This window comes from Bactrocera oleae, chromosome 5, assembly GCF_042242935.1.
Source record: "Bactrocera oleae isolate idBacOlea1 chromosome 5, idBacOlea1, whole genome shotgun sequence".
In the NCBI taxonomy this organism is placed as follows: domain Eukaryota; kingdom Metazoa; phylum Arthropoda; class Insecta; order Diptera; family Tephritidae; genus Bactrocera; species Bactrocera oleae.
Genome location: NC_091539.1, coordinates 20,254,198 through 20,279,471, shown reverse-complemented (window position 1 = coordinate 20,279,471; position 25,274 = coordinate 20,254,198). Strand labels below are relative to the sequence as shown.

The following is a 25,274-nucleotide window of genomic DNA, read 5'->3' as shown; positions in this document are numbered from 1 at the left end:
ATAATTATATTTTGGTTCCCGCCAGCGAAAATTATATTCAAATAATCCTAAATTAAGATATACATATCTGACATAAACTCAATCTAAGAGGATAAATTTAATATATTGAGATATTGCATCTCATCAATGTTAACCAGAGGAGCAGAATTCGGGTGCGTTCGAGATGGCAATCACGACAGCAATGTTGCAAATTTGTCATAGTATCACGTTCTGCGTGAATTTTTGGCAACACTTGCAACAGCATCACGTTCTGCTGTCATTTTTTGCACGCAATTTATGCAAATAATCGGCAACACTAAATTTTTGTCTGCACATCAGCAGAGTATCAGAAAATATGCAACACAGTTGCTGTACTGCTGCAATTATTACATAGCTCGAACGCCCCCTTATTACATTAGGAATATGAGGTCTAAACCAACTTCATTCGTAAACCACATAATTTCACTAAAATATCACATATTTTGACCAACCTTAACGGTTTAAAGCGGTTTAAAGATAGGGTATATTGGAGGCAGAAAAGGTCAGCGCTGATTGCACAAACTTTTGACATTACTCAGCTTTACTTTAGATTTTTTATTTCCAAGCAATTTAATAAATATAGTATTATTAACAGAAAAAGTTTTTAAAAAAAGAAAAGGTTTAAACATAAAACTTATAAGAGTGGGGCCACGACCACTTAAAAAAAATTTTGTAGCCGCAGGTGCTTCTCTCTTGTGAAATGCTTTGTTCCAAATAACATGATCCGATTCCGCCTATCTTGGTATATATAGCAATACCAACCCTCCTTGGGTGCCAAGGAACATGTGTACCGAATTTCATCAAAATATCTCAATTTTTACTCAAGTTATCGCTTGCACGGATGGACAGACGAATGGACGGTCGGGTGGACAGACGGATAGTAACTCGTAATAGAACTCGTCTTGTCATCCTGATCATTTACCATATTGTGAGATTATATATGTACATATATACTCCACAACACGCTAAGTACTGACATGTATTGTTCACGATAACAAAAAAATATATGGCAATACCTGAAAACAAAAAATGGTGACTGGCGACTCAGTCACCTGTGATATGTAACTAGTACCCTTGTACAATTTACCCATTCGACAATTATACCTTGCAGAAAAGTATCGTCTACCTACCTCAGAAAATTGTATCTAATAGTATTAACCCTTATGCAAGCACATGATGCACGCGGTTATAACGAAAACAAAATATTGATAATCGTATATACACAGAAAATCAAAATGCACCTTTTCCTTTGAACACACCTCGTATAAAGGAGTTTATTTAACTGTTTTCCCTTTTCTATTAATATTTTTCCTAATTTAACGCAATAATGTTCAGATACAACTGCTTGGAAGCGGATGCTCCCGAGGCCAATGGGGCTATGCATTATTTGCACTTTATTTGTTGGAGAATCAACCTCAGTATCTACTCGACGAGTGCAGACAGCATTCAATGCAATTACCAAATGGGCATCTAAGTGACGCATCAAATTAAACAACACCAAATCAATTCACGTCGACTTTACATTGAAAAAATCGGCATATCGTTTAAGTGCTAAGTATCAAGGTATCACCTTAGATGCTAAGCTTCGCTGTAAATAGCAAGTCAAAAAAAATAAGTTTGATTTGAAATTTGCTAAACTTTACCGGCAGGACATCCAGTTTTTCAGTCCAAAGTAAGTTGTTAATATACAATCAAGTTCTAAAGCCAGTCTAGGCCTCTGGGCTCCGTAGGTAGACTATGGGGTTGCTCAAGCCAAAGTTATATTGCCGCCATCCAGCGCTTGCAAATTAAGGTACTAAGGATTTTAGTTAATGCGTTACGTTATATCCGCTGACCTACACCGTGATCTAGGCGTGAATTCAGTGGAAAATGAAATAATCAAAATTGCAAAGTCTCACGAAATGAAGACAAGAAGCCTTCCGACCTAGCACGGGAACAGTAGCAGCAAATGTACATATTTCATTAACATTGAGCTTTTAAGTATTTTATTTTTTATTTTAATTAGAAAATAATTGTTGAATTGTTTGTTAGTATTTGTTTTTATATACTAGGCACAATTGTAAAAATAAAATTATAATAATAAAAAACATTGTTTTTGACACTCTAGTCAACACAGAGTTGGAAACTGTAATACCACAAAAAAAGGTGAGGTTCGATAACACTTCAACCGAAAATTTTTTGGCGGGTTGAGTTGGTAACGATAATACTGTATTTAGAAACTTCAACTAAAATTAAAAGCAACAGCTCCGAGTTTACATTTTGGAGAACCACTGTTTAAAGTGTTTGACAGCATTGTTCAAATTTGTGTACGAATTGGTAAAACGAAGGTAATGACGTTCATAGAAATTTAGAATTGTTATGTATAGTAGATTTGAATTAATTAGTTCGTTTGCGGTGAAACTCTTGCGCGCTATAGGTGTGTTTCGCAAGTTGGTTAAAATTAAATTTTTAAAGGATCTGCAAAATTATTTTTTATTTACGTTTATGAATACTGCGTTCAGGCGCAATAATTATTGTTAGTTTAATTATGTTAATACAAAAATACACATGGGAAATTTTTAAAAATAGTTTACAACAAAAAATTATGAAACGAGTTAAATATTATTTGAAAAATATATTTTTATGATGTATTTAAGTGACAACTAATTTTTAATTTTAGTATATTAACAAATCAAACATGTATGGAAGCACTAAGTTCGACTTTAACTTACTTTAACCGTAAAAAATGTTGCGAAAGAATTCAACATTCATTGTTCGACGAAATTGTGAATGGGTTACAATCAAATTTGTATCTTATTAACTTATATTATAGTTCATAGACTAAATTAGTTTGATAATTATATTTTGGTTCCCGCCAGCGAAAATTATATTCAAATAATCCTAAATTAAGATATACATATCTGACATAAACTCAATCTAAGAGGATAAATTTAATATATTGAGATATTGCATCTCATCAATGTTAACCAGAGGAGCAGAATTCGGGTGCGTTCGAGATGGCAATCACGACAGCAATGTTGCAAATTTGTCATAGTATCACGTTCTGCGTGAATTTTTGGCAACACTTGCAACAGCATCACGTTCTGCTGTCATTTTTTGCACGCAATTTATGCAAATAATCGGCAACACTAAATTTTTGTCTGCACATCAGCAGAGTATCAGAAAATATGCAACACAGTTGCTGTACTGCTGCAATTATTACATAGCTCGAACGCCCCCTTATTACATTAGGAATATGAGGTCTAAACCAACTTCATTCGTAAACCACATAATTTCACTAAAATATCACATATTTTGACCAACCTTAACGGTTTAAAGCGGTTTAAAGATAGGGTATATTGGAGGCAGAAAAGGTCAGCGCTGATTGCACAAACTTTTGACATTACTCAGCTTTACTTTAGATTTTTTATTTCCAAGCAATTTAATAAATATAGTATTATTAACAGAAAAAGTTTTTAAAAAAAGAAAAGGTTTAAACATAAAACTTATAAGAGTGGGGCCACGACCACTTAAAAAAAATTTTGTAGCCGCAGGTGCTTCTCTCTTGTGAAATGCTTTGTTCCAAATAACATGATCCGATTCCGCCTATCTTGGTATATATAGCAATACCAACCCTCCTTGGGTGCCAAGGAACATGTGTACCGAATTTCATCAAAATATCTCAATTTTTACTCAAGTTATCGCTTGCACGGATGGACAGACGAATGGACGGTCGGGTGGACAGACGGATAGTAACTCGTAATAGAACTCGTCTTGTCATCCTGATCATTTACCATATTGTGAGATTATATATGTACATATATACTCCACAACACGCTAAGTACTGACATGTATTGTTCACGATAACAAAAAAATATATGGCAATACCTGAAAACAAAAAATGGTGACTGGCGACTCAGTCACCTGTGATATGTAACTAGTAGCCTTGTACAATTTACCCATTCGACAATTATACCTTACAGAAAAGTATCGTCTACCTACCTCAGAAAATTGTATCTAATAGTATTAACCCTTATGCAAGCACATGATGCACGCGGTTATAACGAAAACAAAATATTGATAATCGTATATACACAGAAAATCAAAATGCACCTTTTCCTTTGAACACACCTCGTATAAAGGAGTTTATTTAACTGTTTTCCCTTTTCTATTAATATTTTTCCTAATTTAACGCAATAATGTTCAGATACAACTGCTTGGAAGCGGATGCTCCCGAGGCCAATGGGGCTATGCATTATTTGCATTTTATTTGTTGGAGAATCAACCTCAGTATCTACTCGACGAGTGCAGACAGCATTCAATGCAATTACCAAATGGGCATCTAAGTGACGCATCAAATTAAACAACACCAAATCAATTCACGTCGACTTTACATTGAAAAAATCGGCATATCGTTTAAGTGCTAAGTATCAAGGTATCACCTTAGATGCTAAGCTTCGCTGTAAATAGCAAGTCAAAAAAACTAAGTTTGATTTGAAATTTGCTAAACTTTACCGGCAGGACATCCAGTTTTTCAGTCCAAAGTAAGTTGTTAATATACAATCAAGTTCTAAAGCCAGTCTAGGCCTCTGGGCTCCGTAGGTAGACTATGGGGTTGCTCAAGCCAAAGTTATATTGCCGCCATCCAGCGCTTGCAAATTAAGGTACTAAGGATTTTAGTTAATGCGTTACGTTATATCCGCTGACCTACACCGTGATCTAGGCGTGAATTCAGTGGTAAATGAAATAATCAAAATTGCAAAGTCTCACGAAATGAAGACAAGAAGCCTTCCGACCTAGCACGGGAACAGTAGCAGCAAATGTACATATTTCATTAACATTGAGCTTTTAAGTATTTTATTTTTTATTTTAATTAGAAAATAATTGTTGAATTGTTTGTTAGTATTTGTTTTTATATACTAGGCACAATTGTAAAAATAAAATTATAATAATAAAAAACATTGTTTTTGACACTCTAGTCAACACAGAGTTGGAAACTGTAATACCACAAAAAAAGGTGAGGTTCGATAACACTTCAACCGAAATTTTTTTGGCGGGTTGAGTTGGTAACGATAATACTGTATTTAGAAACTTCAACTAAAATTAAAAGCAACAGCTCCGAGTTTACATTTTGGAGAACCACTGTTTAAAGTGTTTGACAGCATTGTTCAAATTTGTGTACGAATTGGTAAAACGAAGGTAATGACGTTCATAGAAATTTAGAATTGTTATGTATAGTAGATTTGAATTAATTAGTTCGTTTGCGGTGAAACTCTTGCGCGCTATAGGTGTGTTTCGCAAGTTGGTTAAAATTAAATTTTTAAAGGATCTGCAAAATTATTTTTCATTTACGTTTATGAATACTGCGTTCAGGCGCAATAATTATTGTTAGTTTAATTATGTTAATACAAAAATACACATGGGAAATTTTTAAAAATAGTTTACAACAAAAAATTATGAAACGAGTTAAATATTATTTGAAAAATATATTTTTATGATGTATTTAAGTGACAACTAATTTTTAATTTTAGTATATTAACAAATCAAACATGTATGGAAGCACTAAGTTCGACTTTAACTTACTTTAACCGTAAAAAATGTTGCGAAAGAATTCAACATTCATTGTTCGACGAAATTGTGAATGGGTTACAATCAAATTTGTATCTTATTAACTTATATTATAGTTCATAGACTAAATTAGTTTGATAATTATATTTTGGTTCCCGCCAGCGAAAATTATATTCAAATAATCCTAAATTAAGATATACATATCTGACATAAACTCAATCTAAGAGGATAAATTTAATATATTGAGATATTGCATCTCATCAATGTTAACCAGAGGAGCAGAATTCGGGTGCGTTCGAGATGGCAATCACGACAGCAATGTTGCAAATTTGTCATAGTATCACGTTCTGCGTGAATTTTTGGCAACACTTGCAACAGCATCACGTTCTGCTGTCATTTTTTGCACGCAATTTATGCAAATAATCGGCAACACTAAATTTTTGTCTGCACATCAGCAGAGTATCAGAAAATATGCAACACAGTTGCTGTACTGCTGCAATTATTACATAGCTCGAACGCCCCCTTATTACATTAGGAATATGAGGTCTAAACCAACTTCATTCGTAAACCACATAATTTCACTAAAATATCACATATTTTGACCAACCTTAACGGTTTAAAGCGGTTTAAAGATAGGGTATATTGGAGGCAGAAAAGGTCAGCGCTGATTGCACAAACTTTTGACATTACTCAGCTTTACTTTAGATTTTTTATTTCCAAGCAATTTAATAAATATAGTATTATTAACAGAAAAAGTTTTTAAAAAAAAAAAAAAAGGTTTAAACATAAAACTTATAAGAGTGGGGCCACGACCACTTAAAAAAAATTTTGTAGCCGCAGGTGCTTCTCTCTTGTGAAATGCTTTGTTCCAAATAACATGATCCGATTCCGCCTATCTTGGTATATATAGCAATACCAACCCTCCTTGGGTGCCAAGGAACATGTGTACCGAATTTCATCAAAATATCTCAATTTTTACTCAAGTTATCGCTTGCACGGATGGACAGACGAATGGACGGTCGGGTGGACAGACGGATAGTAACTCGTAATAGAACTCGTCTTGTCATCCTGATCATTTACCATATTGTGAGATTATATATGTACATATATACTCCACAACACGCTAAGTACTGACATGTATTGTTCACGATAACAAAAAAATATATGGCAATACCTGAAAACAAAAAATGGTGACTGGCGACTCAGTCACCTGTGATATGTAACTAGTACCCTTGTACAATTTACCCATTCGACAATTATACCTTACAGAAAAGTATCGTCTACCTACCTCAGAAAATTGTATCTAATAGTATTAACCCTTATTATAGCAGCTCAAGAGCAGTTGTCTACACTATTTTCCGAATTTTAGTTTGATTACTTTGAATAATACCTTTAAAGAATATTTGTGTACTTTATTTTATATTCATTTACGAACGTTTCTAATTGAATAATTTATAGAAATTAATCTGCAAACAAATCCTTCTATCTGGCTTAAACAGTTTATGTATTTTTAAGGTAACACATTTTTTGTTGCGACATATATTTTAAGAATTTACATTATCTAGAGATAATAATATGATTAATATAATATTTATAATTGTACTTAAATGCTGCATTCTTATAGATTGATAGTTAGTAAACAAAATTTTAATATTTTTTAGAATTTTTAGAATTGTCAATATTAATCAACTTTACAAACTGAGTCAACGCACATAATTTAGTAATTTCATGACAAACGTAGAAATTAATTCAATTCTACTAAATAAAACAATTTTAAATTCTAATGAACGTCATTGTTACCCTTTTCTTTATGTTGCATTTTACGATTTCTGGGAAAAGTTTTTACCCGTTTCCGAATATGTACACTCAGGATAGTTACCTGTGTTTTTAAATAGACCGATTTTGTAGCTGCAAATTATAATTGTGTTTCAGTATCTATAGCAAACAAACCGGCAACTATAATCCACTAGTCGTAGAAGTGTAGGATATACAATTGCTTAGCGACTACTATACTCGGGGTTAACTGAATTCAATTATAAACAGTGTGATTAAAAAAATTTTAACAGAGAAGGTACAATTTATATGCCAATCATGCTTACATAACTTTATTAAACAAATTTCTTTTACCGTTAATAAAATTTTAATGAAATATATTTCCTTAGGTCAAAGATTTTTCATAATCTATATTTTTTAATAAAACAATATACTGCCGCTAACATTGAACTGTTTATATTTCATTTTTAGTCAAGTTATAATTGTAAACATTAGAACTAAAATTAAGAAATCTAATGCAATACGATGTATAGGCAATTGAGCGTGTCATCATAAAAAAATAGTTTTTAATTGGTATGATATAATAAAGTATGTTAATTTTCATCGTACAGGGGTGTCGCGTCGCCCAAATTCATAGAATGAGGAGAAGTATTTGTACGAGGTGTACTTCGAATCGACCGTGGGCTCTTATGATCCCTTAATCGATAATGTTCATCTGAGAGTTTATTAAATGCAGATGCCATATCGCTTGCAGTTGGAACCGCATAACTAACGGCCCTTGAGAAATCATTCCCAACTGCTCGAGATATATTTGGGGTAGGATGTACTGGCTTACGTCTGGCCCATGATTCGGACGCCATTTGCCATTCTGCGCTCTCCTTTTGGGAAGAATAAATATGGTTTTTCGTTGACTCTAATTCCAATCTGGGTGAAATTCCGTGATATAGATGGTTTTCCTTAGGCTGCTTAAGGTTTACTGTGCGATGATAATTTAAATTTGAGGATGAAGAATTGGGACTGGGGGTATTATGCGAGTAACGAGGTGTTTGTGAAGAGTGTGGCGTATTATATGGGGTCATGAATGGTGTTTGTCCGCTGGGGGTATACGGTGTATTAACATATCCGCCTTGATATCCAGGAGTATTTGGATAATGAGGGGTATGTATTGTTGATGATTGTGAAATATGTTGATCCGATATTCGTGAATCAACGTTTCCTCTAGGGGTATCATACCCTGAAGTTCTGACGCTACCCGAAACGTTGGGAGTAGAAATAGGAGTGTTCGCTATTATGGGGTCTGAATAATGATCTTTAAACCATTTTAGAAGAGAATTCAGTGAGTCAAATATTTGACCTCTAAAACGAAAGCCTTCCGGTATAACAGTGACGTATTCGTGTCTGCACTTAATTTTAGGCAAATACGACAATAAAAATTTTCCAGGATAAGATTTCGATGCTGATATAAAGTAATGAATTTTTTTAGGGTCTTTAGTTTTTTCTTCTTTCAGCAATTCTTCCATTTTATCTTTGAGACCACCACCTGTGTCTCTATAATATTTATAGGTAAGAAATTCTCGTGCACATGCTGCCATGGGGTTTACATGTCTGGCAATAATTTCATCTAGATCTTCAAATTCTTCATTTCCAATCCATAGGCTTTGACCCAAACTGAAAGCATTTTCCTTTCCTTCTTCTCGAACGTCTATGTGTTGATAAATTCCCGAGGAAACCTTCCATGTTACAGTTAAATGATCTGATCCTTTGCTAGAGGGGCGTACAATAACTTCTCCTTGGTCCATATTTTCCATAATTTTAACAACTTCTGCATATGATTTGTTGTGGAATGATGGATGAATAATTACACGTTTTACGTACTGCTGCTTTGATCTCACTTGCTTCTGCTCATTTTCTTTTCGGTTGTCTTTTTCTTCTATTTCATAGTCATAAAATGGATCTTTACGCGGTCGCCACTCATGATTTTTATCCATCAAGTCAGAACTTTTCGAAGAACAATCGACGGAAAACCTTTCTACGTCAATTTTAATGATACGTACATGTATAGCTTGACCAATTTGAACTCGATCTTCCGGATTTAATACGTGTTTGTCTGACAGGTTTTTAATGTGAATGAATCCAGAAAGCCCATTATCTAACCGTAATTTAACACCTGTTGCTTGACCAGGGCAAGCGCCGGCATCAAAATGATTCCATACCTCGGAAAGTTCGGGAAAATCATCCTTTAAACAAAACGGGCATTGCCAATGCCCAGTTTCGTCATTTCTTACGGGATTGGCTTGATCAAGTTGATCCCCTTGGGGTTTTTTATGAGATATTCCCGAAACTGTAGCCAACACCATTTTTCCCACATAAAATGACTCAGGTGTTTCCTTGGTTAGCATATCGAACAATTCCTCAGAATTTGCAGACCGATAAGGTGTTCTCAAGTCTTTATATAAAGCATTTAGTTCTGTACGAATATCATAAAGAGTTATGCTCTTATTTCCAAAACCTTGTCTCTCTAACTCTACAGCAAATGCATCCAAATCGAGATCTTTAAGTCTTTCCGGGGATTCAAGAATTTCCTCTAAAGCGCCTGCAGGGTTAGCTTCTTCATCATCATACTCCATTGCATCGATAGCCATTTTTCTGGCCCATTCATATGTTTCTGGATGTATTCTTGAACCATCCAAAACTTCTACATAGGCTTCTGTACTATCACCGAGTGAACTTGTATCTATTTTAATAAAACCCGAACAATTTATAAATACTTTTGGACCTAAATGACACAAAGTCACCAACTGTGTACGATTTTCCAACCTTTGATTGGACTGTTTGAGTAATTTAATTAACGCCTGTCCCTTTCGTGGACCCAATCCACAAATAAATTGCACTAAATTTTGGGTGTATGAGTTTTGAACAGTTAAATTTATATCCAGTCCAACCTCGTTTGTACGATTTATAAATTCTATATACAAGTATTCTAACATCTCTTCTTTTGCTAATTGCTCTTGCAATGTATGATATCGCAAGCAAAGTATTTCTTCATCAACGCTGCACAATTGCGAATATTCAACAAGCGGATCCTGCATTTTTCTTGCTATTGATACTGCTTGTTTTAATAAATCTGGATATTCTTTAAAATCAGAAGCTCCTTTATTAGAATTTGCATAAATCTTAGCCAGTTCGTTGTCAACAATTTCCACAGCAATCATTGGAAATTGATCTTCTTCGGATAGTTCTTTAACTAATTCCTGGACGTCGTTTTTTAACATCTGGGCTTCTCTAGATTCACCCCCAATTGCAATAATATGTGGTTTTTTATTTTGGATAAATTCCTTCAAATTTTTTAAATCCGATATTTTAAAATTTTTTTCATCGGAACGATATGAATTCTTGCGTTTTAAAATATGTGGTAATCGAAGATAATCGCTAACATCGCCTTCAACTGTTGTTATAGCACAAAAAGCAGCCTGTGAATAATCTGGGACATATGCTATACCCATTGCTCTGATTCCCTTATTATAGCTCCAATCGTCATACATATATTCATCTGCAATATCAGGGCGATATGGGGCCACTTTTAACCAGTTCGCTAGCTTCATACAGCAAGACTTCAAAACAAACTGTTTCGCTTCATTTAGAAGTACTGTTTTCAATTCTTTACGCAATTCTGGAATAACCATCATTTTCAATGCCAGCTCGACACATTCGGCTCGTAACGAGTTCCATTCTTGGACCACTTTTGAAAATTCGTCTCGCTGATAAAGTTGTTTAGCTTCATCAATATACGAATTTGAAGTATTACCATCAATATGATCCGAAATTGTTATTTCAATTAACTTATCTTCTTCGGCCATAGAAAGCCTCAAAAATTGGTCTCCAACTAAATCCTTTACAGGTTTTTTCACCAAGTATTTCATAGTATAACAGTGATGATTTTCATCAATTTCTTTTAACCCCTTTTTGGTAGGGTGGACATCTATTTTAGCACGTTCAAAAAAAACTTCTCGAACACACTTTTTAAGAAGAGGTTCCCTTGAAAGTTGCCGAGCAACAACGAATTTAGCAGCATGTACAACTTCTTCAACAGTTACAAATTTTGGACATAAATATTGCTTTGCTATATCGAGTGGGGAAGCTGTTTCCTGCTCCACTTCATGACGTTGATAGCTGTCTCTTAAATGTTCTGCATAATTCTCAGGTGTTAGCCCAAACTTTTTGGCAAATCCACATATGCCTGCTTTACGACACATTGCATAGGGACCTGAATCCTTTGCCTGTTTTAATTGTTCTTCTCCTTCCTCAACGTCATCGTCAAAATTTTCAATCATATCTTCCCCATCTTGCTGACTCTGGCGAAGTTCTTCTTCTCTAGCAAGTCGTTTTCGTTCTTTTTCTATTTTTCTAATTTGTTCTTGCATTTTAGGTATTTCATGTGAATAATGCAGCAAAAAATGCATATGAACATCCTTTAATTCTTCCATTGTTTGTACTTCCTTTAACCTCTCTAAGTCCTCATCCAAAAAAATTCGGATATCGCTGGCTGTGGGATTGTCACCATTTTGATCTATATTTGATCTTTGAAAGTCACGCATTTTTTCAAATAACAGTTTTAATTTTTTCTTCCTACTATAAAGCTGACACCAACGTTCATCATAATAATATATCTTCCACAAATCTTCACAACTTAGTTCCGGTTTTACATATTCTTTCCTATAAAAAGCTATGAAAGGTACCTCTAATTGTTGATTTCTAATAAATTCCAACGTTTGCTTAATTTTTCCAATAGCACTGATTGGTTTCTTATGTTTGTCACGACTTGTGTCCAAGGATTCTGGTTGTGAGACGGTTGGTTTGCAAAACGCCTGTTTATAAATCCACTCTGCTTCATCGTCTAATTCAGTTGAACCCTCTGCAACAGGCGTTACCGGAACTTGTCTTAACTGCATTCTTTCAGGTATGTCAGTCTTTCGGATCTCGTTATCCAAATCAGTGAAGTGACCTCGCTTGAGTTCACTTGGTTCGTATAGATCGAATATAGTTTTCTTGGAAACTTTTTTTTTAGGCGGTTTCTTTTTACTTTTGCTTCGATCTTCTTCACCAATATCTTCATCGTAATCCTCACCTTCCGACTCATCTTCATATTCATCTTCGTCATATTTTGCAAAATCATCGTAATCAAAATCCACTCCAAAAATGTCCTGACCTTCTTGCAATGATCTATGGATATAACGGATATTGTACATTATTTTAAACATTAAAAATACACTCACACACGACAAGTATAAATTATTCTATATTTTAATATAAAAACATTTTTCTTTTTAATTATTTTTTAGTTTCGGATATTTAATAAATTATATTTCTAGCAATATTTTGTTGTTTGTTTACTTACGCGTCGGTGAAGATAGGTTTCCGCCTTTTCTTTTTCTCGGCAATCGGACGTCCTTCATCATCGACAATAAAATCATCTGCATCCGAATCAGATTCTTCATCTTCTTCATAAGTGTCATGATCCTTTTGACTTCGTTCAGACCGCCTTTCTAAGTTCTAAAAGTGCAAAAATAAAAATACACTTTCAATATGTGTGTTTACCATATATGTTTATTCTCATAATGCGAATAACTTTAGTAAGTTCCTAAAAAACGGAAAACATTTTGTAAATTATGTCATTTTTATAATTATCGTAAGGATTTTGTTCCGAAAATAATTTCACGATGCATACCAACTATAATATTCCAAAGTTTTGTGCATTATTAGGCATTCAGACATTTTGTACAGGTCTACTTTCTTGCTAGCTAGCCTCTATGAACCACTGTACAAGGCATTGAGATTTTTATCAAACACGAGTTTAGAGTTGAAGTGAATGTTAAGTTGATTAGAGGAAGATCTCTCAAGCACGTATTACAACTTCACTAGCTATATGGAAGATGGTACCACGAAACTAGCCTCATTGATTGCCCTACACATTTTATGTTCACTCAACACTAATTCTGGTGTTACTACCTATGGTGGCCTTCATGAAGGGAATTGTGCATATTTCGGTTATGGTTACGACGAAATTCAGTAAACCAGTACATGACCGTTAAATGTGTTGGGACAGATTTGACGTAACACATATCAAGCTTTAGCTTATTTTCCCTTATTAAGCAATCCATTGGAACAAAAAACAGCAGTGGTAGCATCCCTTTGACACCAACAACTTGATTGTATCAAGTGTTTTGAAACTTTAAGAGTATTCTAGTAAAGGTTATTATTCTAATATCGGGATTAAAAAATTTAAAGTTTAATTTTTGTTCCAAAATTTTTGATTTGAAAAATTCGCAACGCTGGTTAGCGCTAAAGAAAAATAGTGATTTTTTATATTACAATAAAAAAAATTGTAAATTAAAATATTAGAAAACTGAGAAAACGATATATAAAAATTTTAAAGAAAAAAGTAAAGAAATATAATTAATCAATTATTAACATAACATTTAACAACCCCTTCGATTCAATTGATTGTACTTCAACATCATTGTTTTTGTCAGCAAATTTAGTTATTGTCATTTTAATAAAAATAGATTCTAAATAAAACTAAATATTATTCAACAAAAAAAATATTAACGTTAGAATTTTATTTTAAAAGCAGGAGCAATCAAACACCATTCGTAAGTGGATAGTCTTGAACAATTGTATCTAGTTATGCTCTTATAGGTAATCTTTAGAGGTTGATGCTAATCCTTAGAGAATATACAATTCTTAGTAAAGCTTTTCAACTGACCTATTTTAGTTCATTATTCTTAATTGACTAAACTTTAACGTCCTAGCTCTCTTATTAAAACAGTTGAAATCCGTCATTGAACATCACGTAAAACAAATCTGTAACAACTATTCTGTAATGTTAAATATTGGTAAAAGCTGATTCCTCAGGGTAATTACGTTTACTTCTACCCGCTTCAGATTTGACAACTGTTAAATCTTTAAACGCATGTCGAAAATGCATAACGCCGCTGCCACGACAATCGAATTTACGTAATGGAACCGATCCTATCCCATTAGCAGAGGATTATCAACAAGGCAGCATTCCTGAAAATTATGTGAACATTTTCTGCCGTTATAACAACTGAGTACAAGAGGACCATTGAAAGTTGTCAAGTCGTCCAAAAAAAAAGCATGTTGATATTAAAAACTTACTCTTCACTTAAAGTAACCAACAAACATTTAACAATGTTGCTGACTCCACTAGATCTAGAGCATTTGAATAATCAACACTCTCTCCAGGTGTGAAAAAGTGAACAAAGAAACATACAATGGATTTATTAAGGATTTATAATGCAATTGGATTTACATTCCATAATTACGCTTGACAGAAAACTGTTGAGCAATTATTAGAACATTGGTAAGTCACTTTGTAATTTTTTAAATACAAAAATTGATACATGGTGGTTTGGCTCCGACAAATTTCACATCTAACTTGAAAAATTTAATTCAACTCCTGCAAATTGTTGTCTTTTTAGCTTACATAAATTTGTTACACAACAAAGATTACAATCAGACCACAGTACCACAAAATTTCAACTTGGAAAACTATTCCAGAACAATACTTACCTCGTCTTCTTCATCAAAGAGTTGTTCAGCAATAGCTTCTCTGGCTAAGCCCTCATCCACATGCTCTTCTTCGCCATCACTTTCTTGAATACGCCGGAGCCGCTTAAAACGCTTCTAAAAAATTTATTCATGCAATGAATATATTTATGTTACGTTTATGTATGCGTTTTTTAAACTAATTGTAGCCATAACATTTGAGAAATCATACATATAAAATACCACGACGCTTCACTGCGACTTAAGAGTCACTTAGTTTCGTTACTATATGCTGCTCCATGACCGAGATATTTATATTAAAATCAACCCAATTAACTCAAATAATATACCATATATGTAATACAAACTCAATCAAAATGGTTAAGTTTAATATATAATAATAGTCATTAGAGGAAAACGTCAACCGAGAAACTGAAACCAGTGCTAAACAACAATAAGGTTTAAAGTCAGCTAGAAAATGAGAAATCATTGTATCGAGTTATCTGGGTCTGGTCAGTATACTGTCAAACATGTTTCCAGCCAATTTTATGAGAATAACTCACACACTGACCGACACATAAAGAATGTATAATGTTCGGGTAATTTGTTGACCAAGTTCAAATATTTTCGGCATTATACTATAGAATATCCAATATTATACGTACAATTAATTTTGCTTGGATATCTTTCATATTGATCGATATATACCGAATAAAGCCAACCGGAAGTTTGAAATTGTTATGTTAGTATATGGGGGTTAGATTAGCGTTGACCCGATATTATCAATTTTTGGCATCACGGCATACTATTCGCACAAAAAGATGATCGTCGACTTTTAATATGATACATCAAATATTGAAAAATAGGTGCGGTAAAAAGTCAATCGGAAGTTTAAAAACCTATTTATTAGGTATATGGGAGCTAGGGGAGGTATCGACTCAATTTTTTCCATTTTCGTCACTAGGGCACACTACTGTCAGGAAAATATTCTCTTTGAATTTTAATAACAAACCTAGAGTTTTCCTAATATTTTAGGTACAAAAGTTTTCTGGAGCAAGTTTTTAACTATGTTGATTTGGGAGTTAATATGGACCCTAAGCTTAATTTTTGTCTTCATATTGACACCATGGTCTTGCAAGTAAAAGCTGTCCTCAGTTTTGTTAAACGTTGGTCTAAAGAATTTAGAGATCCGTATATTACTAAAACACTTTATAAAACTTTGGTTAGACCTATATTGGAATATGGCTCTGTTGTATGGAACCCTAACTACCAAATCCATTCTGACAAGTTAGAGTCTATTCAAAAACAATTTTTACTTTTCGCCTTAACGCATTTCCGATGGGATTCTAGGGTAAGCCTACCTCCATACACTAATCGTTTAAAACTTATTAATCTACCTACACTTTCTAGTCGTAGGGAAATGCTTGGCATAATATTCTAAGTGAAAATCTTGAATGGAACAGTTTGCAGTTGTTTTCTCCTGTCTGAAATTAAATTTAATATCCCGATTCGCTTTTCGAGGCAGTTTAGACCTTTACTGTTAAAATCCTGTAGATCAAATTTTGAACTAAAAGAGCCATTCCGCCGCATATGTCATGATTTTAATTCTCATTCCATCACATTTGGCTTATCTGACTCACTTTTCAAAATTAAAAAGACTTTATTGTTGTCTCTTAATGAATGAAAATGTAACAATTTATTATATTAAAAACTCTGTTGCCTTTTCTTACTCGGGTAATTCCGCACGTATACGGATTGCTCCCCTCGCGTCGGTTGGGCGGGAGGAGGGCAATCGTTGGGTTATTATTATTATTATTAAAATCAACTATCGGCACTATAGTCCACATATTTGGTATTTGGGAACTTAAAAAGTTATTGCGCGATTTCGATCTATTTTTTGACATAAGATGGCGTGCCCTCAGGGAACTTTTTGTAAACAGCTTTTTTCCATATCTTCATTGAAACTTTAATTGTACAGTGAAAGAATGATATGGAATTTTAAATTGTGATATATGGGAAGTAGGCTTATTTTCACAAAGAAACATACGGATGTTTAAATATTGTTGTGCACAAAATTTGGTTGAAATTAGTCTATTAGTTCCTTAGATATAGGGTTTCACCTAAAGGTGGGCGGGATTACGCCCATTGTCCAATTTTGAAACCGGCTTTTATGAAGGCTTTTCGTACCACTTCGTTGGTGAAATTTAATCATTTCAACCCGTCGCGTCATCCAGATCAATTATTTATACATATATGTATATTTTTAGGAGATATAAACAAAAAGTGTGAGCGTTATTAGCAATATGATATAATTTTTAAACTAAACAAAAAAAAGGATTCATAAAAAATATAAAGATATAGATTTTTGCAATTAACTTAAATAGAGTATAAAATGCTAAAAAGCACTACCTTCCTTTCAACTTTTACACCTAAGTTCTCCTCAATTAAGTCATAGTCATCATCTTCCAATCGATCGTCTAATTCATCATCATGCTTTTTCCTCTTTTTTGATCCGGTATCAGAATATTCTCCATCACTAGCCTCTTCTTCAATGGGATTATCATCGATCAAATCCTTCAATTCTTCACGTAACCGCTCTTCATCATCTAAAAAGAAAATAGATTTACATACACATAGAATCATCAGCCATCTAGACTTTGATGTTACTACAAGAAATAAAGCTATGAAGATTTCAAATGAAAGCAAATGTACTACACACGAGGTGTGTTCAAAGGAAAAGGAAATCAGCGGGCTGTGTACATTCAATTATCGATATTTTGTTTTTGTTATAATCGGACACATATGCTTATCATGTGCTTCCATTAGGATCCAATTTCGATTAGTAGTTAGTTTTTGACAACAGAAAAGGTTAGTCATGTTGTTGTGTGCTCTTCGATTTTTGACTTTTGAAAGCGATGGATCTAAGAACATGTATTAATTTTTGCGTTAAATATGGAATAAAGTGCTCCAAGGCACTTGAAATGTTGACTGCGTCATTCAATGGGTCCACTTTGTCTAAAAAAGGTGTTTATAAGTGTTACAAGCGCTTTACAGAAGGCCGAGAAGATGTTGATGGTTATGACCATCTTGGAGGTGCGACCACGTCAACAAGTGAAGAAAACAACGAAACAGTAAAATAATTGTTCTTGAAAATCGTCGAATCACTATTAGGGAAGTTGCAGAGGATGTTGTCATATCAATCGGCACATGCCATTCAATTTTCTCGAATGTTTTGGGCATAAAGTGTGTGGCAGCGATGTTTGTTCCGAAATTACTAAATTTTGAGCAAAAGCAAAGTATTAGTTCGCTCAGGAGTTGTTGAATGACGTCAACAACGATCCAGGGTTGCTCAAACGGGTCATAACTGGTGACGAAACGTGAAACTAATGGCCATACCAAAAAGCGTATTTCAGAAGTGCTTCGAGGATTGGAAAAAGCGTTGACACAAATGTATTATATCCGAGAGGGGTTACTTTGAAGGGGACAAAATAGATATTGATGAATAAATAAGTACTTTTCAAAAACAAATCAAAATTCACTTTTTCTCTTGAACACACCTCGTACATGTTGCTCAACGTATATTAGTTGTGATCACCAAATTGTTGTTTGTAACAACTGAAACTAATGGTTAAAGATTAGGAAGTATTATAACAAAAGTATATACAAAAATACAAAATAACTAGACGACTTAAAATGATCAATATACATTCAAAATCAAATTTGACTCGGACGGACCCATAAACATCGATAAACATTTCTTTCCAGATTGGTACAAACTTCTTTAAGTTCGTGTGAAGTTTTATCTCAATCATTGGCATCAGTAGGTGTATGGCAGCTGTTTGTTTACGACACGAAAAATGTTTCCGGCGATTTTTACCATGGAAAAAATGTAACAAGTTTGCTTGAAATATTGTGTTTCCAATAGAATCATAACTACAGAATCGTTGAAAATATATGTGTGTTTTGGAGAGCCTACTTTTTTTTCGAACACAAGTATTTGATTGGAACTAAGCATTTAGTGAAGGCCGTAAAGTCATCAAAAGCTTGCTTCATGCGAATCGTCTTTCCATTATTTTATATTAATGACGATAACATCGCATCATATTAGATTATATAGGATCTCAACATCTCTTATGAAACAACTCAATTTGGTAGCATTCTAGAATAATTGAGACTGACTTTTTGCCCAAGCATTCGTATTAGAGTCATCGCTTTGCCACTGTATTCTCCAGATTTTGATCCGCTTCGAGCAACGCCCATGTCCATTGACATTTTTATACTTTTGCAACATGTTGCTACAGAGTATAATAGGTTTGTAGGTTTGTTAATCGAATTATATAATTATATAATATAAATGATCAGGATGAATAGACGATATCAAAGCCGGGTGACTGTTTGTCCGTCCGTCCGTCTGTGCCAGCTGTAACTTGAGTAAAAATTGAGAAATCTTGGTGAAACTTGGTACACATGTTCCTTGGCACCATAAGGCAATCGGATCACTGCCACGCCCACAAAACGCCGATACGAAAACCAATAAATTGTCATTAAGGAGGGGCATCTGCAGTTAAACATTTTTGTAAAAGTGGGCGTCCGCCCTCTAATAGATTTATTGTGCAAATCTCATAAACCACTAAGCTATAATAACCAAATTCATTGAGGGCAAATCTTTTTCGCAGCCTTACCGGCAGTGTGAAAATGGGTGAAATCAGGTGATAACCCCGCCCACTCCTCATATAATGGTTTTGATTAAATGGGGCGATAACTCATTAACTAAACAATTTAGAGAGTTTGAATTTTACACATAGAAGGTACAGCTCAGTTTTATAGAAAACAATACAAAAATTGGCGTGTCACCGCCCACCTTTAGGTGAAAGACCATATCTCGGTATCTACTGACCGATTTCAATTAAATTTGGTAAGTGCCATTTTCCTGGCAGGCCTATGTTACAGTGCAAAAAATGTGAAATCAATTAAAAGCACGCCTACTCCCTAAAGAGTGGCTTCAAGATATGCTATCTCAAGTCTAAAAAGTGGTAAAATCGGGCCATAACTGTTCAAGCTCCCCAGTATCCATGGTTGACTTTTTACCGCAATTATACTTCAATGTATGAAATACATAATTGGAATTCGGAAAGAATCCTTTCCTGATAATACTATGTCTGAATGTCAAAAATGGATTGAATCCGGTCAATACTTCTGTTAACCCCCATATAACTAATAGAAAAATTTTGGAACTTCCGGTTGACTTTATACCGCCTATATCGGCTAAAAATGAGTTTTCTATTGTGCAGGCATGTAATAACGGTGCATCTATGTACCTAAAATGGATTAAATCGTGTGAGAAGTTCCCTTAGCCCCCATATAACTAATATCAGGATTTTCAAACATCCGCTTGACTTTACTCCTTATCTATTGGTGATGGTATGTGAGGGACCTGAAAACCACTCAGAAAGCATTTTTTCCGTTAGCACTATGTAGTAAAGATAAATACTATAGATAGATAAAATCGGGTCAACTATCCCTATTTCCCATGGCTTTATACCGTATATATTGGTCCATGAGTAAGATATTTTAGCAAAATTAACTAGGTTAATACCGAAAATATGTGAAATTAGTCGACGAATTACTCAAACTCCCATATACTACATAAATAATTTTCATTATTTTGCGCCTTGATCCTTGTCAGTTGGAAGAGTATAAAATGTTCGGTTAAACCCCGTACTTGTTGATGTATAAAAGTCGCCAGAAAACTTTTAGCGTTACAAGTATAAACACACACTAACTAACATATCGAGATCATACTTCACACGAACATAAAAAAGTTGTACCAATCCTACCAAAATTTATTTATCGATTCAAATTGCGTGCGCAGTCCATATTTAAGCTTGCTTTATCCGTCGCTACCATCAGATCGCACCGCCAAAAAAATTAAAATTTTGCAGGAATAGGCAATTTGAAAATTGTTTGTAATTAAGATGTTCGTAATTACAAAACAAAAAAAAATATATATATATATATTTATTTAATCGTAATTCAGTTTTGTTAATGCATTAAGGGTTGCCCTATTTGTGAATTTTGTTCTACATTTAGCTTTCAATTTTTTGTAAACTGCTGTTTGTTTGTTATATTTTAAAAGTCATCTAACAAAAATTTTACTATTCTAAAACTATTATTTTAAATTTTGTCTTCTGGGAGGTAGCATTTAGAATAGCATCTTCCGAATTCGGGGTTAAAATGGGTATGTGAGGAGTTCTCCAGATTAAGAAAATATATATATGTAGTTGCCGCCGACCTATAGTATTTGAGATATTTTCATTTAAAGTTCAAAAATTCATTTTAAATTGCATTTTTTCGATTTATAATGAATTTTACATCTATATTTATATATTCCACTAATTCGTTTCTACTCATTTATTTGTATAAAACAATGCAAAAATAACATTAATCAAATATTCAACTTTTGTTCAAATCCATTTATTCATACAACAACAAAATGGTTTCAAGCAAACAAAAAATTACCATATTTTGCAAACAAATAAAAATACATAAAAAAAATTATTATACCGTCAATAAACAATTCATAATTATTTGGTGAGTAACGCAAAATTTCTCAGAAATTGGTTTCTCTTGATAAATCCTGGTGTTGGATCGACCAGGGTTACTTTTTTGGAGCGCGGCCGATGGCCACCGATGCATAAAAGAATTCTACGCGAAAAATTAATTATGTGGTATTTATTTCTTGCCATTTGCGTATTAACTGTTTTCTTTATTTCTTTTGGTTCCTTTGCAAAATATGTAGATAAGGTAACACTGTTTATTTAGGAGAATGAAGCCATTTTGTTATTGTGTGTATATTTAGCTGCAGGAGACTCATAGTTTTCGAGATATTCGCATTTAAAGTTCAAAAGTTCACAAATTAAAGTTAGCAATTTTTTATGTATTATGAATATTAAGCAATATTATATCCACTAACACAGCAATAAATAGCTTGTACACATTTGTTTAATATTAAATAGTACACAAATAGCTTTAAATCGTAATTAAAGTTTTCTTAAATTTGACTGATTTACACAAAGATAAAGAGATGCCTAACCCATCTCTTACTGGAAATGAGAGCGCACTTGCTAAACGTCAAAACGTCAAAACCTCCTGAATTTAGGCAACAGTTAAAGTTAATTGGAAAAACAGGGACGGCCAAATTGAAATGCTACAGAAAAATATGTGAACAAAGAGATTTGTTAGTGCTGTTGAAGATCACTAACAAAAATTGGAAAACAATGAAAATGAAGAAAACGGGAAATCGAAATGTATGAGATAAAATCTTTTGTGATGCCATACTTAGCAGTATTAATTTTCAATTGAAAATTTTAAAAAACATTTATTATTAATAAATTAATAAATTGGGCATCTCTTCATCCCTGGTTTCAATGATAAAAATTCCTGAATAACCTACATGTATTGTAAGATAATAAAAATATTAACTTCTCATTTATTCAATAAAAGAGAAAAATTTGTTTACTTATCGGTCACCACGCTCAAAAAGCGTAACTTGAATTATTATCAAAGAAAAAACTTTAATTAATATCAAAGAAAAAAAATACTACATAAAAGTAAATGAATAAATATAATTACATAAGTTGATAAAAAAAAATGCTATGCAACAGCTTTATCGCGGCAGTCCCCGAGTGCCACACGTATCTTTTTTATTTAATGTGAAGTACAATCGATACAATTAAGCTTTGAATATAACATCATTCATATGGAACGACCTCCTTTGCAGGAACGACTTCGACGAACCCAATTTTTCAATACTTTGTCACTAAATCAAGTCGTATGTCATTAATAGCACGTTCAATATTGACTTCTAAAGCTTGATGAGAGTCTGGTTTATTGATAAACACCAATGACTTCAAATAACCCCACAAGAGCATTCGACTACTTCTTGTGAGGTTATTTGAAGTCAGTATTAAATCATAACTTCTTGGAGGCCATCCAATGTTACGTGTGGCACGAAGCCCCGTCTTGTTTGAACCAGGTGTTGTCAAGATCAACTTCTTTCATTTGCAGTCGTAAAAGTTGGTTATCATCGATCTATACCGCTCTCCATTGGCAATAACGATGTTGCCAGCTTCATTTCGAAAGAAGTACGGACCAATGATTCCACCAGACCAAAAACCACACCAAACTGTCAATTTAGGTGAATGTTATGGTTGTTCAGGAATAATTAAAGAATTTTCTTCGCACCATAATCGTCAGTTTTGTTTATTTTCCCCACGCTTAGCGAGCACAGATGGACGATTATTACGACCATAAAATGGCAAAAGCGCGCGTAAAGTTGCAATTGGAGAACGATTATTTTGATATTTGAATTTAAAGTTCAAATATTCAACTACTTAAAGTGCGTGTTTCTTTGATTTATAATGAATTTTACATCTATATTTTTAACTTTTATATCCTATATCCCTTTTACCTATACATTTATTTTGTATTAACTAGTGCAAAACTAATTTAATTCAATATTTAAATTTTGTTTAAATCAATTTATTCTTACAAAATCAAAATGATTGCGTGCAAACAAAAAATAAGTGTTACCATATTTTGCAAACGAATAAAAAATAAATAAATAAAACAAGGATTATACGGTAAATATAAAATTCATAAACGTGTGATGAGTAACGAAAAATTTTTCAGAATTTCCTTTCTCTTAATAAATCCCGATGTTGGATAGAGCTGGGTTATTTTTTTGATGAGCGGCCGAAAGCTCCCAATCCAAAAAGTTGTTATACGCAAAAAATCTGGGGATAACTGGGTAAAGTTAATTTTTCATTATTCAATATAAAATAAGTGTGTAGAAACGAATTGAAGGATATAAAATTTAAAAATAGAAGTGTAAAGTTCATTTCAAGTCGTAAAAACACGCACTTCAAATAGTTAAATTTTTAAACTTTAAATGCAAATATCTCAAAAACTATAAGTTTCCCGCGGCTTTATCTATATACATATATTCTTCATCACGAGAACCTCTTGAGACGTTATTTTAAAGCTTTCCCGCTAATGCAAATCTAAAATTTACCGTATACTAATCATGTGCCTGGTTAATTTAAACGAATATGGTCTAAAATATTCCCTCTTAGCATGGTTCAAAAATTTGCAATGGAAAATGGCCGGAATACCGGCAATGGAATACCGTCCCAGAATTTCGGGGATAAAATGGGTATGGGCGGATAGAGGAGGTCCTCAACGGGTAATGTAAAATAAATGTCTAAAAACGAATTAGTGAAGTGTTAGTGGATATAAAAGTGAAAAAAATATAAGTGTATAATTCATTTTAAATTGAAATAATACGTACTTTAAATAGTTGAAATTTTCAACTTTAAACGTAAATATCTCGAAACCTATAAGTTTCCTGCGGCTACATCTATATATATTCTTGATCTGAGGATCTCCTCTATCTGCTCTTATCTATTTTGGTATAAGTATAGTTTAGATCCCCCAACTAAGGAGGCATCAAAAAATTGCACTATATTTTTGTTTTTAATGGATTGGAAAACGTGTTTTAAGCATTCGATTGTAATTACGTAGAACAAACAATCTTGTTGGCAGGTAGGATATCGCTTATTAGCTAACAAAATTTGAGACAATACGTTTATTTCACAATTTAAACTATATTTAAAACATGGTAACATACCTTCGTCATCTTCTTCACTACTGTCAGCAAGAGCTTTTAGCTTCTTTAATTTTTTTCTCTCATTGGTATCCAACTCCTCCTCCTCCTAAAAGAAAACGTAAGGTTTCTGTTTATCAGCATACACACATCGACGATAATATTACCTCGGATTCTTCAGCTTCCGAATCCAAGAAATCTGCCATTTTATATTTATCTTTTCCGGAACAATACACCTGGCACAACACTAAATCACTCAAAAAAGTTTAATTTACACAAACATCCACAGTTAAGATGTTAAATAAGTGTCGATATTTCGACTCCAACATACAATCGATATAGACAACAACGATATATCTCAACATTTTTGCAGAACCCAGCAAGAAAACTGTGTCACAAAATATAGCTTTAAAACATCAAATGGTTAGATAATTGAAACATATACAATAGCATCTAAAGGTTATTCCGAACCAAATACAATTGTACACTTTCTGTTAAGCAATTCATAAAATACTTCGATATTATGTATTATTTTGTAATTAATGTAATTACAATATCTTTGATAAAAGGTTTAAACTAATTTAACTATTGTTAATTTAATAAACTTGTACATCTATAATAAAACACTAATATTATATGAGTTAAATAGTTCATTTACCAGCGGGTAGAGTTCTCAATGCTTTATTGGGATTTGTACGATTGTGAA

At 33.4% G+C, this 25,274-nt stretch overlaps 1 protein-coding gene across 1 annotated transcript; it reads right to left on the bottom strand.

Annotated features, from left to right (window-relative positions):
• Nucleotides 1–7,772: 7,772 nt before the first annotated feature.
• Spt6 (transcription elongation factor Spt6) lies at nt 7,773–24,893 on the bottom strand. Its single transcript, XM_014239137.3, has 6 exons — nt 24,736–24,893; nt 24,593–24,677; nt 17,314–17,510; nt 14,929–15,042; nt 12,734–12,888; nt 7,773–12,558 (listed from the first exon to the last, which is right to left on the bottom strand). The coding sequence occupies exons 1-6, from the start codon at nt 24,772–24,774 to the stop codon at nt 7,932–7,934; spliced, it is 5,217 nt and encodes a 1,738-aa protein (XP_014094612.1). The 5' UTR covers nt 24,775–24,893; the 3' UTR covers nt 7,773–7,931.
• Between the last annotated feature and the right edge of the window lie 381 nt (nt 24,894–25,274).

Excerpts from the sequence above, each read along its gene's own strand:
- Spt6 (XM_014239137.3), bottom strand. The coding sequence starts at position 24,774 with ATGGCAGATTTCTTGGATTCGGAAGCTGAAGAATCCGAG. Across the intron at positions 24,678-24,735 it reads CGGAAGCTGAAGAATCCGAG|GAGGAGGAGGAGTTGGATAC; the intron begins GTAATATTATCG and ends GTTTTCTTTTAG. Across the intron at positions 17,511-24,592 it reads TAGTGAAGAAGATGACGAAG|ATGATGAAGAGCGGTTACGT; the intron begins GTATGTTACCAT and ends TTTTCTTTTTAG.